At 38.2% G+C, this 16,711-nt stretch overlaps 1 protein-coding gene across 13 annotated transcripts in view; it reads right to left on the bottom strand.

The window, feature by feature from the left end:
* Positions 1 to 16,711, bottom strand: part of LOC114464420 (pleckstrin homology domain-containing family A member 7-like) — a 141,413-nt gene that overhangs the window by 2,873 nt on the left and 121,829 nt on the right. For 11 of the 13 annotated variants that reach the window (XM_028448577.1, XM_028448582.1, XM_028448584.1 and 8 more), the window contains 11 exons: positions 15,580 to 15,729; positions 14,602 to 14,703; positions 14,288 to 14,399; positions 13,207 to 13,328; positions 12,895 to 13,089; positions 12,068 to 12,146; positions 11,727 to 11,809; positions 9,588 to 9,842; positions 3,222 to 3,395; positions 2,172 to 2,305; positions 934 to 1,067 (listed from right to left, as the gene is read on the bottom strand). In XM_028448577.1, coding sequence (XP_028304378.1) covers positions 934 to 1,067; positions 2,172 to 2,305; positions 3,222 to 3,395; positions 9,588 to 9,842; positions 11,727 to 11,809; positions 12,068 to 12,146; positions 12,895 to 13,089; positions 13,207 to 13,328; positions 14,288 to 14,399; positions 14,602 to 14,703; positions 15,580 to 15,729 — 1,540 coding nt within the window. The remainder of the gene's footprint in view (positions 1 to 933; positions 1,068 to 2,171; positions 2,306 to 3,221; positions 3,396 to 9,587; positions 9,843 to 11,726; positions 11,810 to 12,067; positions 12,147 to 12,894; positions 13,090 to 13,206; positions 13,329 to 14,287; positions 14,400 to 14,601; positions 14,704 to 15,579; positions 15,730 to 16,711) is intronic. The other 2 variants (XM_028448578.1, XM_028448585.1) reach the window with 1 other exon arrangement.

Here is a 16,711-nt window from a genome sequence, read left to right as displayed (position 1 = left end):
AAAGGACTGTGTTCATTCAAAGTTGTTTTCTATGTTTAACCAAATGATCATAATCTAAACATGAGATTAGATTAAATCAGTGCAGATTACATGTGAAATATCTAAAGCATTCAGTCACTGTTTTATAGCCGACATATTTTGAACATTTAGCTCAATTTTCTTTCATTTGAGACACATTCATGTAAAACAGCATGTTCTGTAATATTGTTAAAAATGTATAAACGTAAAAAATAAATCTAAATGTAAATGTTAAATCTAAATCTAATTGTTAAATCGGTCACTAAGTGTGACGCTAAATGTTTAGAAATGATACAAAGTCCTCATTCACTGAGCCGCAGTCGGTGGTGTGGGCGGGGCTTCATGATTGACAGGCGCTGACTTGCTTTGCATGATTTCTAAACATTTAACTTCACACTTAGTGACTGACTTTAACATTTAGATTTACATTTAACGTTTAGATTTATATTTTGATTTAGATTTAACCTTTAAATTTAGATTTAACCTTTAAATTTAGATGTAACACTTAGATATACATTTTACATTTAGATTTACATTGAACATTTACATTTAGATTTAATTTTCATGTGTACACATTTTATAAATTATTTTGATTATAGAACATGCTTTTTTACATGAATTTCTGTCGCAAATGAAAGAAAGAATTAGCCAATTGTGAGGAAAATGAGCTAATACCCCATAGAGGGAGGCTGTCAGAAGGTCAGTTATGATTATTAAAAATAAAAACACATTAAAAAGTGTTAAGTAATGATAAGATTGTGGATCAGTTATTTTATCAGTTTGTTTGATCAACAACATTAATATAATGATGTATGAATTGATCAGTTTGATCTGAATCACTAAGATGTTAAAGTCATCAGGGATCGATTGATTGTGATGGAGTGTTTGATGGCTAATGCTAATGCTAATGCTCACCTGCCACCTGTTTGCTTTTTTGTGAGGCCTCTGAGGCGAGTGCGTGGGAAACACTCATGATTCTCTCCTGCTGCTGCAGAGCTGAGTCCAGCTCACAGAAGTCCAGCGGTGCAGACGGATGGATGTTCTGATAGCTGAGGAGACAAATGACAGCTTCTAGCACACTTAGCTTATACGTCCTGGAGGGGACCCTAATAACACACTATTTAGCCTATACGTCCTGGAGGGGGCCCTAATAACACACTATTTAGCCTATACGTCCTGGAGGGGGCCCTAATAACACTATTTAGCCTATACGTACTGGAGGGGACTTTAATAACACACTATTTAGCCTACGTCCACCAGGGGGCCCTAAAAACACATACTACTTAACCTACATCCTGGAGGGGGCCCTAATAACACTATTTAGCCAATAGATACTGGAGGGGGCCCTAATAACACATACTACTTAGCCTACGTCCTCGAGGGGGCCCTAATAACACATACTACTTAGCTTATACATCCTGAAGGGGCCCCTAATAACACATACTACTTAGCCTTTTACGTCCTGGAGGGGCCCCTAATAACACATACTACTTAGCCTACATCCTGGAGGGGGCCCTAATAACACATACTACTTAGCCTACAACTGGAGGGGGCCCTAATAACACATACTACTTAGCTACATCCTGGAGGGGGCCCTAATAACAAATACTACAAATTTAAATACAAAATGTTAACTTAAATGTTAAAACTAAATGTTAAGGGTGAAACTAAATATTTAGCTAATATGCAAATGCCATTCACAATTCACTAGAAGTACCAAAATTGAAGATTTACATTTAATGTTTAACATTTAGATTTAACATTGACATTATATTTTTACAAGAAAACAATATTACAAATGTCTAAAATATTGCTGCAAATCTGGTTAAAAGTAACAGAAAAAAATTTCACGCTTTTTAAACATGATTTGCTGCTAAATGTTGCAAAAAAGTTGCTGTTTATTTTAGTATGTGCAACTTTACAATCGGCGACCCATACAAATTTATTTCTACAATTTTTTTAAATATTCCTATTGCGTTAAAAGGTCAAACCCAGAGTAAGCGTTAAAGTCAAATAAAAGCATGGTTATTTTTCCAACATGCAATTCATTTAATATCCTTAATATCTATAACGTGAGCCCATTATCGTCTATCGTATTGTAAACCTTTTCCATCATCCCAGCCCTAATAGATACACCTGATAACGTGACCCACCTGGATTTTGCCAGAAGGTTCTTGATGCGCTCGGTGCGACGGCAGCGTTCCTCCTCCTCCTCTGGGCTGAGAGGCTCCTCAGGGTCTGACTCTACGTAGCGCTCTGGGATAGGAACCTTCCTTGGTTTGGACAGCTGTGGGATGGAGGTGGATAGTTAAAGCATCTAATGCTGGTGACATCACTATTTAATCTATCCTGATTGGTTCAATAAGCTCCACCCTGCTCTGCCTCACCCACTCTATGACTCGTATGAAATGTTGAACAGATCATTGATCCTGGCTTTGGAAAATGAAATCCCGCCCAAGTCTTTGTAATTGGATTAAACTTGGTGATAAAGGAAAAATCAAAAACACTTTAACATCATTCATTTGGAATGTTTTTATTTCTTCATGTTTTAAAGACCAATCCATGAAAATGGCCCGTTAAAGGAAGGATGCTGAGCAGGCTTTAGGTCTTTCGGTGACCATAGCCCCCCCAAATAAATAAATAAAAATACAACCAATTTCATAAATTAGAACAACAACAACAACAAATGGTGCAAAATCCAAAAGCAAAGTGCAATCAAAAGTTAAAATAAAATCCAAAACACATTTTTACTTTCCTTTTTGGTTTTACTAGCCAGTAAGAAAAATCTTAAAACCAAAGAACACAATAGATTTATATAGAATCGAACAAGAACTAGTATGTGCAAAAAGGCAATGCAATGAGGGAGGTGAAATAAATCAAAGAAAATTCATTAAAATAGCATAAATAAGGGCATGAGAGTGCTTGTAAGCAGCAAATAAAGAGCAGACAATCTTAAACGAACACTAACATCTAACTTTACACATTTGAACTTAATATTAATATTTAATGAAGATAAAACATGTAGAGTGATTATAAAAGCTTTGTTTAACATTAATGATACCTTTTTAAATTAATTTTGTTTGCGGCCGCCTGGGTTGCCTGGCCGGCCCTAATGCTGAGTAACTGGTCCAGTACACACACACACACACATACAGTATATATATACAATATATATTCTGGTTGTATTCATAGGTGACGTTTACCTCTCGACTGATGTCCAAGTCGTAATCCAGAGGCTCGATGTCCATCTCCCGCACCTGTATGGTTGTTTTCACCATCCTATCGTCTGATTGGTTCCTCGTGGTTTCCTTGCTTTGATCCCACCTGTCGTCACACTGACCCTCAGCGACAGGTCGCTCCTCCTGCCAGTTAAACACCTGTGAACAGAAAGGGGCGGAGTCACACAATGAGTCATTATTTTAATAGGAAACCTATGTGAAATAATTGGATGAGCCTAAACATTTCTTACCAGTTTCTTATACAATATTAGTTAAGCATAAACTAAAATAACTAGATTGTCAGAAGTAGAAAATGGCTTAGTAAAATAAACTCAATTTAAAATCAAGGGTTCAGATCAAAGTATTAGTAAATTAATATGTAATCCAATTTAATAATGTGTCCTGTATAAATTAAAGATGAGCATTTCCATGTGTGTTGAATGACAGATCGCACTTATTTAATTTTGAATGGTATATTATTGTTTATGAAATTTGTGTTTAAAAATTCAGCCGAGGCATTGAAAACTAGTCAGTTAAAGGGATCACATTTCAGACCAGACATATTTAATATTCAACCTATTTTGTATTTCAATTGAAGTGATGGTAATAATAAATAAATAATATACATAACTCGATTTATGTGAATAAATAAAAATTGTAACCTGTGATCAACAGGTTTACTTATTTACAAAAACATTTAATTCTTAGTATTAATATTAAAGTTAGTTATTTAAAATAATATCAGATTACCCAAAGTACTATTTTTACTCAGTTTAATTGCTCTTGGCATCAAGGCTACATTACATCAATGTCCAATTTTGTTAATACACATTTTTACATTTATATTTTTCTCAGAAATGTTCTTGTATCATAATCATCTTCATCCAGTTTCTTGGATTTTTTACTTTGTGTGTTTAGTTTGCTTCATTCATTAATTGGTTGTTTAGGCAGCCTTACAGCTTGATTAACCCTCCACCATGCTTTACAATAGGTTTTTTGTAACTTTGTATTTGTTATTGTGCTCTGAATTTTTTATTTACATTGAGGGAACATAAAGTTGTTTCCAGTGCAGTGGAGAAAAATATTGGTGTTAAGTTTAAGTTTAACAAGACTTCTGAGTGACAATAACCAAAACTTGAAATTGGATTTTTCATTACACTGTAACAAAAACAGTTTAAACCTCACAATTTAACAATAGGATCTCACTGTACACCAGTGTTTCTCAAATGGGGGTACGTGTACCACTAAGGGCACGTGATGGCACTACAAGGGGTACTTGAGAGAAAAAGTGGATAATTAACAATAAAGTGTCAGTCTTGGGCCCAGACCAGATGTGACATGACTGGAACGGATAAAAACTATACAAATAAATCTATGCAGGAGACACTAAATCAGTGTTTTTCAACCTTGGGATTGGGACCTTATATGGGGTCTAATTCTTGAAAAAAAATGTCTTTGGGGGTCGTCAGAAATTCTTGATATCGAAAAAGGTTGTGAACCACTGAAATAAATACTGTTTCTTTCCACTTGTTTACAAAATGCGATTCTTTAAAATGTGTGTTAGGGACATGGGTTGGGAACCGGAAGGTCGCCGGTTCAAGTCCTGTTGCGGACCAAACAATGGAGGACACCTCTTAAGCACTGCCGAGGTGCCCTTGAGCAAAGCACCAAACCCCAACACTGCTCCCTTCATTGTAAAGTGGCTTTGAGTCCCCAGAAAAGCTCTATATAAAATTGATGTATAATAATTCCATCATCAGGCTCTATAGTTGTTTTTAAACAGTTTTCTAAGCAAAATATTGTCGTCAGAAATAAGAAAAAGGGGGTTCTTGGACTCAGAAATAAAAGAAAGGTTGAACTTGGGCCTAAACGATTTGAGAACCACTGCTGTAGATAATACTGTATTTAGACGACAGCGACAAGAAAATTACCAAATGTTGGAAATCTTTAAATTTGAAAGAGGTGATGTTTGGTATAATTTTCAAATCTGTAAAATCCTTTATATCTTTGGAACGCTGTGTGTGTGTGTGTGTGTGTGTGTGTGTGTGTAGCGAGGTACTTGTAAAGTAATCATCAAAGCCATGCATGCATCCTTCCACTCCTGCAGCTCAGTCTGTCCTGTGATGTGTTCACATGCTGAGATAACACTTCCCATCATGCCGTAGAATCAGTTGAACAAGGAAAGAGACAAAAGGGAGAAAAACCATGCAGACACACACACACAACACACAAAACACCAAACCCCGTCAGATTAGGAAAAACTCATCAGCCGAGAGGAAGTTCAGAAGCAAGAGACTCTTTATTGTCGAGTGCAAACTTTCACATGATAGAAAAGAAAAGGGAAAGAGTTGTGCATCACTTCTCAAACACAGAGTTTTGTGGCAGTAAATGGATTTACTCTATAACGTTCCTCCTTTTCTATCTGTTACACTTTCACTAGTCAATGAGCTAAGATGAACGCTAGATGATGATTGGAGGACGATCAAAAACCAAAATGTGCATAACTTCAACACATCTGCCTTGAATTTCAGTTTCACTGCAATTTTAAAGACGCATAAACAACTATTAAACATAATGAATACTAAGCCTTCTAAATATTGCCATTGGGTTTTTTTTCTACAGTCCACATGATCCTCGTCCTTAAGACAAGTTTTGCTTATTGTTTTATTTTGTTCTTTATTGCGTTTCAAACCTGCACTGCTGTACATATAGGATGTATAAGACAGCACGACATAGGCCACTTAGAAAACTAGTTTTCACTTTAAACGGAGACAACTTTTTAGACTTTATCTTCATCAAATCACCAAAACTAGATATGTGCTATAATCTAAACATGGAGGAGCTCCTCTGAAAAAGGATGTAAATTGTGATTTAATGATTTTATATCGTGGAATCAAAATATTCTCTGGATTATTATGAGAAAGTGGGATATTATTGTTAATATTATTGCTTGCTGTTGCATGGGGGGGTTATTGGAAATACAGTCAATAAAGGTCTCTAAATACGAGAACATATTAGGGCTGGGTGATATATCAAAATTATTTTCCTATACGTGACGTAGAAAAAACTAATGTCGTTAATATTAACTTAAAGAGTAACTAAACCCCTGCTTTCTCCTGATCTGCCACTAGGAGGGAAATTCAAAAACATGCCTTGATCATGGGCGGGGCTTCTGGAGCAGTTAAGACACGCCTAGTTTATACTATAAAATCACCAATGAACAATCTATGCTACGCTAACTAGCTACTCATTACTCAATATACGTCTCTATTCACTCTTCTCTCAATCCAACACATTGTAGAGCCCACAAGTGCTAGTTTCTATAAAAGGGGCGGGGCTAATAGTGCATGTTTGTGACACAAGATGGTCCCAAAATGTCACATGATCTTGTTCTCAGCCAATAGCAAAAATCAATTGTAATAGCCTGGTTTCAACCCATAGAGGGCAGTTACTCTGACATTTTACAACTAAAAAAGCCAAATGTAAATACTTTGACAAAAATGTTGAGAGTTGGACCAGAATCAATAAACAGCACTACTTCATACACAAACACATTTGCATTTAGCAGAAAAAAAGGTTTTGGGGTTTAGTTAAACTTGAATTTTTATTTTAAAGCGTATTTTACATGGAAATAAAATTTTTAGGTCATTGTTTTTGCTACTTCTGTCTGCTCTACCTCACACTCCCTAAAGCAGGGCACACACATAGGCATTCTGTAAATCTGAAGAGTTATTATATTCTACAGAATCCACACGTGAAGATATAAAATCAGGCGTAGAACAGTTTTGATCGGACTGTGTGTTTGTTCAGATAATGTCCACACGCACAACAATTCTTTACCTCCAATATGGAACTCTAGCATGATCAAACAAGATCTAACGGCGCAATCTAATGCTTCATTCCAAGCAACTCGGAATTCAGGATTTTCCGACCTCCTACTTTGAAAAGTGGCTTGGAACGCCATCTGAAGTCGGAGCTCCTACTTGGTAAAGTCGGGGAAAAGCTAATATTATAGCGGTTAGCCACGTTTGAGATATTTCAACGTGCGGCTGCTGAACTCGGTTAAACTTGGAAATCGGAACTGCTGTTGCCTGGAAACCAGCATTATGTGTTCCTCGGTCAGTTCGCTTCTTGACTGGTTACAGTTCGTTCAACGTCACAAATCACGAGGTCATGAGTCGGGAGTCGTTGGCTTTCCTCACACACATCAGAAGTTTTGGTAGTAAGTATTAAAATGTTTAATATTTACGATTGTCTATCTCAGAGCCATTTATTAGAACAAATTAACACTTAACACGCCTCAGACCACAGGATAATCTTATAAAACATAAGATAACTTGGTCTTTGGTCGGGTAGGATCGATTGTCTTTGTGTGTGTACCCAGCTTTCTCAGAGCTTCATTTTGCAGTCGTGACTTTGACCTAGGGCTGCACGATTATGGCCAAAATGATTATCATGATTACCTGGATCAATATTTTAATCACGATTATTTATCATTTAAGGGTAAACGTTTGCATTTTTATTTAACTACGTTTTCACAAACAATATGTGAACAGTTTAGAGTGTAAAAGAAAAGCTTTAAATAAGAATATTGATAAATACTAAAATTTACCCAAGATTTTACCAAAACGGACACTGGCCTAACTATATAAATACACTGTTTTCCTTGAAAACAATTACAGAGCGTATAAAGAAAAGTTAAGAAAATTAGGCTTAAAGGCACACTGTGAAACTTTTGGCCACTAGGGGCGCTAGACCTGTAACTGTCACGTCAAGCGCCCCGCTTGACGTGACAGTTACAGGTCTAGCGCCCCTAGCGCCCCTAGTGTCCACAAGCGCCGCAGCACTGTCGCAAAAATCAACAGTCAGTCAGTCAGTCAGTCGGGGCAAGAAACACCAGCCTGTCAACATTTCTGGCTTGAGTGTCTGCTGGATTAATCAATCAATCTATCAATCAATCAATTAATTAATCAATTAATTAATTACGTACTTATGTCAATCAACTCATGAGGGCGTGTCAACCCCCAAAATTCCAGTTTTATATCAATCAGATGCCGCATTTTAAACGTGAAAATCGCCTACGATCAGGTTATTTTAATCATGGAGGCCAAAATCATAATCACAATTAAAATGTGAATAATTGTACAGCCTTACTTTAACCCCAAATTGACTTTCTGGTGAAAAATTTGTTCAGGAAAAAAACATGATACGATATAATATGATTTTTGTTGCTTATCACCCAGCCCTAGAAACTTTTTTCTATGGTAACTACACCTCATCAGTGAGGTCAAACTAACCTGCTACCTATTAGTAGGTAAACAATTCAACGTCAAAAGGTGAAAAAGCCAAACAAAGCTGGGCTGAGACACGACAGTGTCCTCGTGAAATCTGAAAACTAGATTCATTTAGCTGTTTTTCTCTTTTGCTTCCTCTGTTCTAGTGAACCATGTTGAAGCATTAAACAGTGCGTTAGTAAATGCGTTGTTATTATTACAACGGAAGACTTAGACATTTCAAACTCTGTTAACTCTTGATTCCACCCAAGCTTGTTAGTGCTGTTAGCGTAGCATCACTGCCTGACACCATAGTGCACAGCTAGCTTCTACCACTGAGTGTCAAATGTCAAAGTATTCCTTCAGATATTAGACTGAGTGATGTTTGGAGAGATGACGTTGGGACAAAAGGCAAAGAAGATCATAAAGCAAACAAGGCACTTGGATTTGATTTGAAGAAAGGAAAGCAGGGATCATGTGCGGCTCTCTTTTCCTCCATTCCTGAAAACTGATTCTCTCCATTTCACCCTCCCTTTGCACGCCACTAAATGCTCTCTATATTCTCAATTACTACAAAATAGAGCTTTACAGCTATATAGTGAAAATATCACTCAGTAAATAAATAAAAGTGTACAAATACACCATATGTCAATGTTCATAAATGAGCTCTTCTCTCTAATGTGGTGAACAGCACAGAGAAAGGAAAGCATGGCGGTGCTTTCCACTTCCCTGGCTCGTCTCAATGGGTTTACATTCAGAGTTGTGTCAGTGAGGTCCCACCAAAGTGGGGGGGGGGGCAGTGTGAGGGTCTTCTAAAGCCTGGACTAATCAGCCAGGAGGAAGTCACCTGGTCGTAGGTTAGAACAATCCCAGCTTCCCCTGAGCTCATTCCCTCTCTATCGTCCTTTAAAGCTTGAACCAAAGCTAGCAGTCAGTCCTGCTGTTAGCATGTTAGCATGTTAGTACCGTTAGGTTACACACACGTTAGAGCTTCACTGGGTTATTATTAGGAGGCTGGGGGCTGCAGGGAGCCACAACAGCACTGCTGCTCTCTGTGTCTGCTGCTGCAGTGACGTACGGAGGAGGAGGAGGGGGGGTCAGAGGAGCACGAGGGGACCCTGGAGGAGGAGTGGGAGCGCTGAGTGGACCCCCCGCTGCAGGAGCGCTCGCCCTGGCTCAGGTTCCTCTTTCGCTCTCGGACCAGAGCTCTCTGGTAGCGCTTCATCCGCTCCAGCTGCTCCTCCGCCGTCATTCGGCCCCTGGGTTGGCTGCTGGGGGGGTGCAGCCCCTCGGTGGGGGACGACAGGAACTCCAAGGCACTTTTGGGTCTTTCCTAGAAAGACACAGAAAGAGTAAGAAACTACATCAGTGAGATGTTAGTCAGGTATGAACCCAGCAGGTCTCTCAGATCTATGAACACAGGTCAGATAGTGGAGCCCAGAGCTCACAGTAAACATGGTGATGCTGCTTTTAGTTGTTATGCTGCAAAGAAGTGAAACAAACTGCAGCAGAGCTGAAGTCAGCATCACATGTGAACATTTTTAAATCAAAGTTAAAGACACTTTTTTCTCTACTGTGTATGATTGAGAGAGAGATTTAATGTTTTGGTTGCTGATTTTAAATGTTCTTATTGAATTTAAAGCTGTTTAATCATGTAAAGCACATTGCCTTGTGTATGAAATGTGTTATACAATTAAATTAGCCATGCATTGCCTTACATGTATGTATACAGTATAAAAATAGCATGTGCATGCATGTAAAATGATTATTTCTGTATTTGTTAATGTGTGTCTGATAGGCCCTGAAACTCTACATGTTTGGTTTAAACAACTGTTTTCATGACCCCAAGGTCACAAAGGGAGTTGAGCAGAGTTGGTCTGCATGTGATATATGATCATGTTTGTGACACCCAGGAGGGTCCAGTCATAAAGATACATAAACACACACACAGAGACGTACAGAGACAGGGAGGAACACAGACGTCTGCGTGTGGACATGAATAAACCTCATTCAAATAGTTTTATTCTTGTAATCTGTCTCTGAAGATGTTCAATTAAAAGAATCAGGAAGAAGGTAGAGAAAACCTTACACATGTACATAGACATATGTAAGTGTGTACATGTATGTATATATGTATGTACTTGTATAACCAGACACATATGTGTGTGTGTTTATGGATTAATTGGTGTGTTTCCACTGACGGTATTGGCTCTACTCTCTTTTTGTGGGAAAAAGTACCTACTCCGTTGTACCTGGTGCAGCTTTTTTTAAATACCTCCTTTGTTGAGGTTCCAAAACAGCCCTGGTCTGAAAATGTGACGTAGGCTGAAAGCAGACACTGATTGGGTCTGAGAATCATCAACTTGCACACAGAGAGGAAACATTTGGCCACCATTGATTTTTGCTGGCATGGCAGCAAAAAAGTGCAATCTGTGGAGTCTGGCGTGTCAGGTTGGTACGCGTTCAATGGAAACGCTCCAGAAAAACAGTATCAGATCCCAAAAGTGAGGAGTGCAGAGCCGTGTAGAGCAGATACCGCCAATGGAAAACTCTGTACATAACCTTTACCCCTTGTATAACACATAACTTAAGTGTAAATTTTGCTCTATATATATCATCTTTCCAGTCTAGCACTCAGTCTGGGATGTGTTTGTCTATGAACTTTTCATCAATGTAAACTTGTTTCTCATGCTGCTAATAAAGCCGTTTTGAATCGCATTGTACAGGTTTCTGTAGTAACACAAAACACAGAATGTAGAGGTGAGGTTAGCTAGTTAGCAGCACCTGATCCTGTCTTAGAGACAGAACAACACTCGTCGCTCAAAGGATGAGATATATTATTCAAGTTGGTAATATTAACTTTGCTGGAAATGCAAACAATCTGTACCAGTTTAATAATGAATGAGGTCAATCATCTGTTGAGCACATTTCAATAAATCTTCAAAAGGATCCTAAAGCTTGAGTTTAATCACTGTTCAACTGTCAGTCACATTTATGCTTCATTATGAGATTTAGAGAAAACATGTCAGAACTGATGGAACCAATCAACAACTTATCATTTTAAAATTAGATTGAAATATTTGACAGTAAAAATCCAAGATAGATTCTGTTTTCATTGCTGTTTATAGTGAAACTATGGCTCAGATTGAAAATGTGTGTAAATGTGTGAGTAACAGCTCTGACTGACGACCAGCTCCTCTTTTTGTTTTTTCCTCACCTTGGCTGCGGAGCTCCCTGGGCCTCGCCTCATGGTGACGAACGAGCATATTTGGCTGGACGTGTTCGGGCGACTCGAGGAGTCTGACAAACAGAGGGTGAAATGATGAGATTTTAAAGGTTTTCTTTTGTTTCCACAATTAATAAACAATCAACGTGCAACTGAAACACAGCAGAAGATACAAATCTACAATGAGCATAAAGTAAAAGAAGAACAATCTTCACTTTTCCTTCAACAAATATATTGTATTCAGTGTAAAAACGTTTGCAGCCAAAAAAAAAAAAAAGCATTCAGATTTCTAATAAAACTAAGGATTTCAAAATAAAATGTGGTAACTTTACTTTGAAAGTACTGGTGGTCTGTGCTGGGGTGGCTCACTGCTGGCAGCTCCGGTTCACTCAGGTATGACTTTATGTCCGTCTGGAAACAGTTAGAACCAGGTCAAACTTTATGGAGATCATTTTTATTTTCTACATTTTCAACCTAAATTCAGAATTTACATTTTGCAACATTATAAACTATGATGTATACTTATTGTACATGTTTCTGTCCTTCATAAGATGTGACTTACTTGAAAATGTTTGCCGTTCCATAGAGTGAGGTTTATTTTATAACATATTGCAACCCAACATAATACACACATAAGCAGAAAAAACGACAGAAAAATGCACATAATGTCAACAAAAAACACCAAGTAACAACAAAAACACAATATAATAATCAATGCACAAAATACACAAAAGTACAACAAATAAATACACGATACAAATCCCTAAATACACAAAGCGACAGAAAAATACAACAAAAATACAAAAACTTTATTAGCATTAATAAAACACAAAATGCTAATAAAAAGCACAAAATGACACCAGAAATGCACAAAATGACAGAAAAATACACATATTTTGTGTATTTTTGGACAAGATGGTTCCAAAAATACATCAAACAACACAAAAATACACAAAATTATTATTTTTCAAACACAAAACAATAACAAAAACATGCAAACCAACAACAAAAATAGATAAAATGACTTTGATACCACACAAAATGACAAAAAATACAAAATTACGCTAAAAATATACCAAACAACAACGAAAACATTTCTAATAATCCATGAACAATTACAGTTTAGAAACAGAAGCTAGAGTACATAATGAGCACATACTTTAGAGTCACCGTTGACAACATACTGCCCGCTCTCTCTGTCTCTCTTTCTCTCGTCTGATTGGCGTTTGAGGCCACGCACAGACGTGTGGCGGATGACTGAAGCCTCTCTAGGCAGAGGAGGAACCACTGGGGGGTTCTCCTCATAGTCGTACAGGTGGGGAAGGGGTGGCCTGGGCGGGGCACTGTCCTCTGCCTGTACAGGAGCAGACAGTGAGGGCTGTGCATTGTGGCATCGCTGCTACATTGCTAACTGCTCGTGTTGACGTAGAAGTATTTCTTACAATCGCGTCTGTTAAAGAGCAACACTCACCCACTTTGGCACGGCGCTTGGAGGCAACGTATGGGACATGATGGAGCTGCGAGGTGGAGGCTGCAGCTCAGCGCTGTGTGAAGGCACTGCTGTGTCTGATACAGAAGGCACTAATATCCTCTCTGCTTGGACAAGAACACACAAACTAATCAAGATTTCATGTTTAAAATGAAACGGTCAGAGTCTAAATCCACACAGCAATGCTTCACCTTGGATGCAGAAATGACCACAGGTCAGTCTCTGCTGCAGGGGTGGAGCAGCGATTTTAAAAGTGAGGGTGTTCTAAAGGTAGGACAACCGTCAACTCCCAATTTAGTTTATTAAATTAATTTACCAAAACCATGATAAAGCTGTTATTAAGTCAGTGATGCTCAACTTGTGCCTCTTTATGTCTTAATTTTATTTATAACTCCCCCAGAAAACCTTAAAGGGGGGACGTTTAACCCTTTTTTTTTTTTTACTTATTTCTTTGGCCATTTTACAACTTCCTTTGTCCCATTTTTGCCCCTTTTCTAAAAGACACTTTTTTGTTTATTCAGATGCCTACTTCCTTTTGCCAATGAATATCCCTTTGTCCCAATTTTTGCAAATTCTTTTGACACTTTAATCCAATTTCATTCAGTTTTTTTCCACTTTTTGCCACTTTTCATCCAAATAAGCTACCTTTGGCCCAATAAATAACACTTTTTTCCTTTTTCCTCTCCAATTTGCCTCATTTTGTTCCACGTTTTTGGACTTTTTCACTATTGTTTGCCACATTTTGTTAATTTAAGCTACCTTTAGCCATTACATACCACCTGTTTACTCTTTTTTGTAAATATTTTTTTTGCCACTCGACCATTTTTTGTCCATTTTAGTAACTTTTCCCTATTTTCTTGCCTCGTTTTTGCCACTTTTGGACCATTTTTGGCCACCGGTTTATCTATTTTTTTTTTTCACTTTACTCATCGCTGTTAACTCTTTGTTTACCTACGTCAAATGATTGGCTGTGATTGGCTTGATCACCATTCTATCAATCTCACTGGACCAACACGTTTTCACAATGAATCTCTGTGAGAGGGAATGGTCTCTGTCCTCTCACCTGGGTTCTGGACTGAATCAATGGTAATCTTGTAGTTGGCTTTGCTAGCGCTCAGTCCAGCCAGGACATCCTCAATCCTCCACAGCTCCCGCTTCATCTCAGTCTTATCCTGCTGCAGCAATGATCAACAAAAAGCATGACACTCACTCTCAGCTATAGGTCGTTAATCCATTCACTGATCGACCAGTCACTCAGGTCGCCTTCATACAACACAACGATAGGAATAATTCAATGTACCGGTTTCTGCATAGACCAACATATAAACAGGAATATTAACAGATAAACCCATGCAGAGCTGCAGTACCATGTCTCACCTGTAAGGTGGTGCTGGAGTTCATTTGTGCCTGTAGTGCAGACCTCAACTGTTCCACTAACGTCTCCAAACGGTTGTACTCGTCCCAGGCCTGAGCCATCTCCTACATCACACACACACGTACAATATTTATATATATTCAGACCTGCCACAACATTAGGAACACCTTGAAGTCCTCAGGTTAGAATTCTTGAATTTTGCATGTATATCTTGTGAATAAGTACGTAATAGATGCTTGTTTTTCTAGTTTGATGATATTGTTGTGTACAGTTTATAATTCAAATGTACTATTTGACATTTTTTTTGTGCTTATTGTTGACAGCGCTGCAACTCAAGCAGATTCTCCTCATTGGGGAGGAAGTTAAGTATTGGTGCACCCCCATCCCTTCAGCAGACTCTCCTTGTTCTTTTGTATGTAGTTATTGTGATGAGGGAAGAACATATGTCTTTGAACTTTTGAGTATGAAGATAAAAGGTTTTAGTGGAAAATAAGCAGAAAAAAGATGCTCAGGTTGTCTAAGGAATTGCTGGAAGTCCATCTAAGTTTCATTTGTAATTGTGTTGAGTATAATTATGATACATTTAATTTTCAACTGTTGTATGTGGGTATATATGTTGATATATAAAATTATGTACACCTTTCTTTTTCTTTTGTTTGATGTCATTATATTACTTTTGAAACCTGCATTTAAAAGAGGGTGATTTAATTTCAAAGAAATATTCTCTGTTTTTCCAGGTTTATTTAATTTAATTTAACTGTTTTTTATTTTACTATGAGTTTTGTTTTAAGAAAAGGGACTTGTAAAGATCACAAGCATCTATTTACTTTATTATTTTATCTGTTAAATTGTGTTAAAGATAAGAATTAAAATTTAAAAAAATTTAAAAAAAAGCATTGGTGCAGAAACGCTCAGGCTTCAACATTTATTCCACACCAACACAACACTGTACGAGTGCTGCTGTACTGTGTGAGGACTACCGTGGAGAGGCGTGATATCTGGGCCCTGATGGTCACCAGGTCCTCCTGCAGCAGCCTCTGCTGGTACACTATCTTGTGGACGTGGGCCGGCTGCTCCTGGTACTGCTCCATCTGCTGGTGGGACACATCGAGTACATGCTCCAGCTTGTCCTGAGATAAGAAAGGAAGTCAACTCAGTAAACGTTCCTCCCTGTGTGGGAGGTGAGACTTAAACACAGATTACAATCACTTAACAATACCACCAGAAGGCAGCAAGGCTCTACAGCTAATCTGATCCTTCTGTGACAGGGGCCTGACTTTCACTCACTTTAAACCAGACAAAGACATCTAATGGCCCGGCCCCCAAAACAAATCCCCAAAAATTGTATTTCAAGAAGTTGGAAGGAATATACGTAAAGCCTGACATAATACACAAAATAACTCCTAAAACATACAAATCGACAGCAAAATAAACAAAGTACAGTAGTCCATCACTATATCCGGTTTCACCTTTCGCGGCCTCTGTGTTTTGTTGATTTTTTTTACAGCGTATGAACGTGCATTGTGTTCTGCGTCCTGATTGGCTAATGCTGCGTTCACCCACCAGCGACACATCCAACTCAGTGAGTTTCACTGACTGATGAAGCGAGGAGTTCTGCTCCCTTTTCTCCTCTCATAAACATAAACCACCAATGAAAAAAGCCGGTGTGATTAGCAGCTAATGCTATCCTAGCTCAGTGGTACAGACAGAACTTTTACCTGCTACTACCACCTCCTCGCTGACTCTCCTCCACTCCTAATCCTTCCTAGTCCGGTCCTGGTTATAAAGACCGTGTCATACAGCTCCAGGTGGTCACACACAGCTTCTACTCCATGGTTGAATGGGTGAACAGACCAGGGTCCGTGACGTCATCGTCAACAAAGACTCTGAATGCGTTCGGTATCAAAGTCTGATCACTAGCAGTGTGACTCTGAAGTGTTGTATGTTTGAAAACAGGTTAATGTTTTAAAATCTACGAAGGTTTGAACTTTGAGTGTTTAAACGAGAGAGAAATGTTCATTCCTGTTTGAGAAATAATTGTAAAAAGCTGACGACTTCGCAGATTTCGCCTATTGCAGGTTATTTTTAGAACGTAACCCCAGCGATAAACGA

Source organism: Gouania willdenowi, chromosome 6 (genome assembly GCF_900634775.1).
Source record: "Gouania willdenowi chromosome 6, fGouWil2.1, whole genome shotgun sequence".
NCBI lineage: Eukaryota > Metazoa > Chordata > Actinopteri > Blenniiformes > Gobiesocidae > Gouania > Gouania willdenowi.
This window is presented reverse-complemented; position numbering and strand designations above follow the sequence as displayed.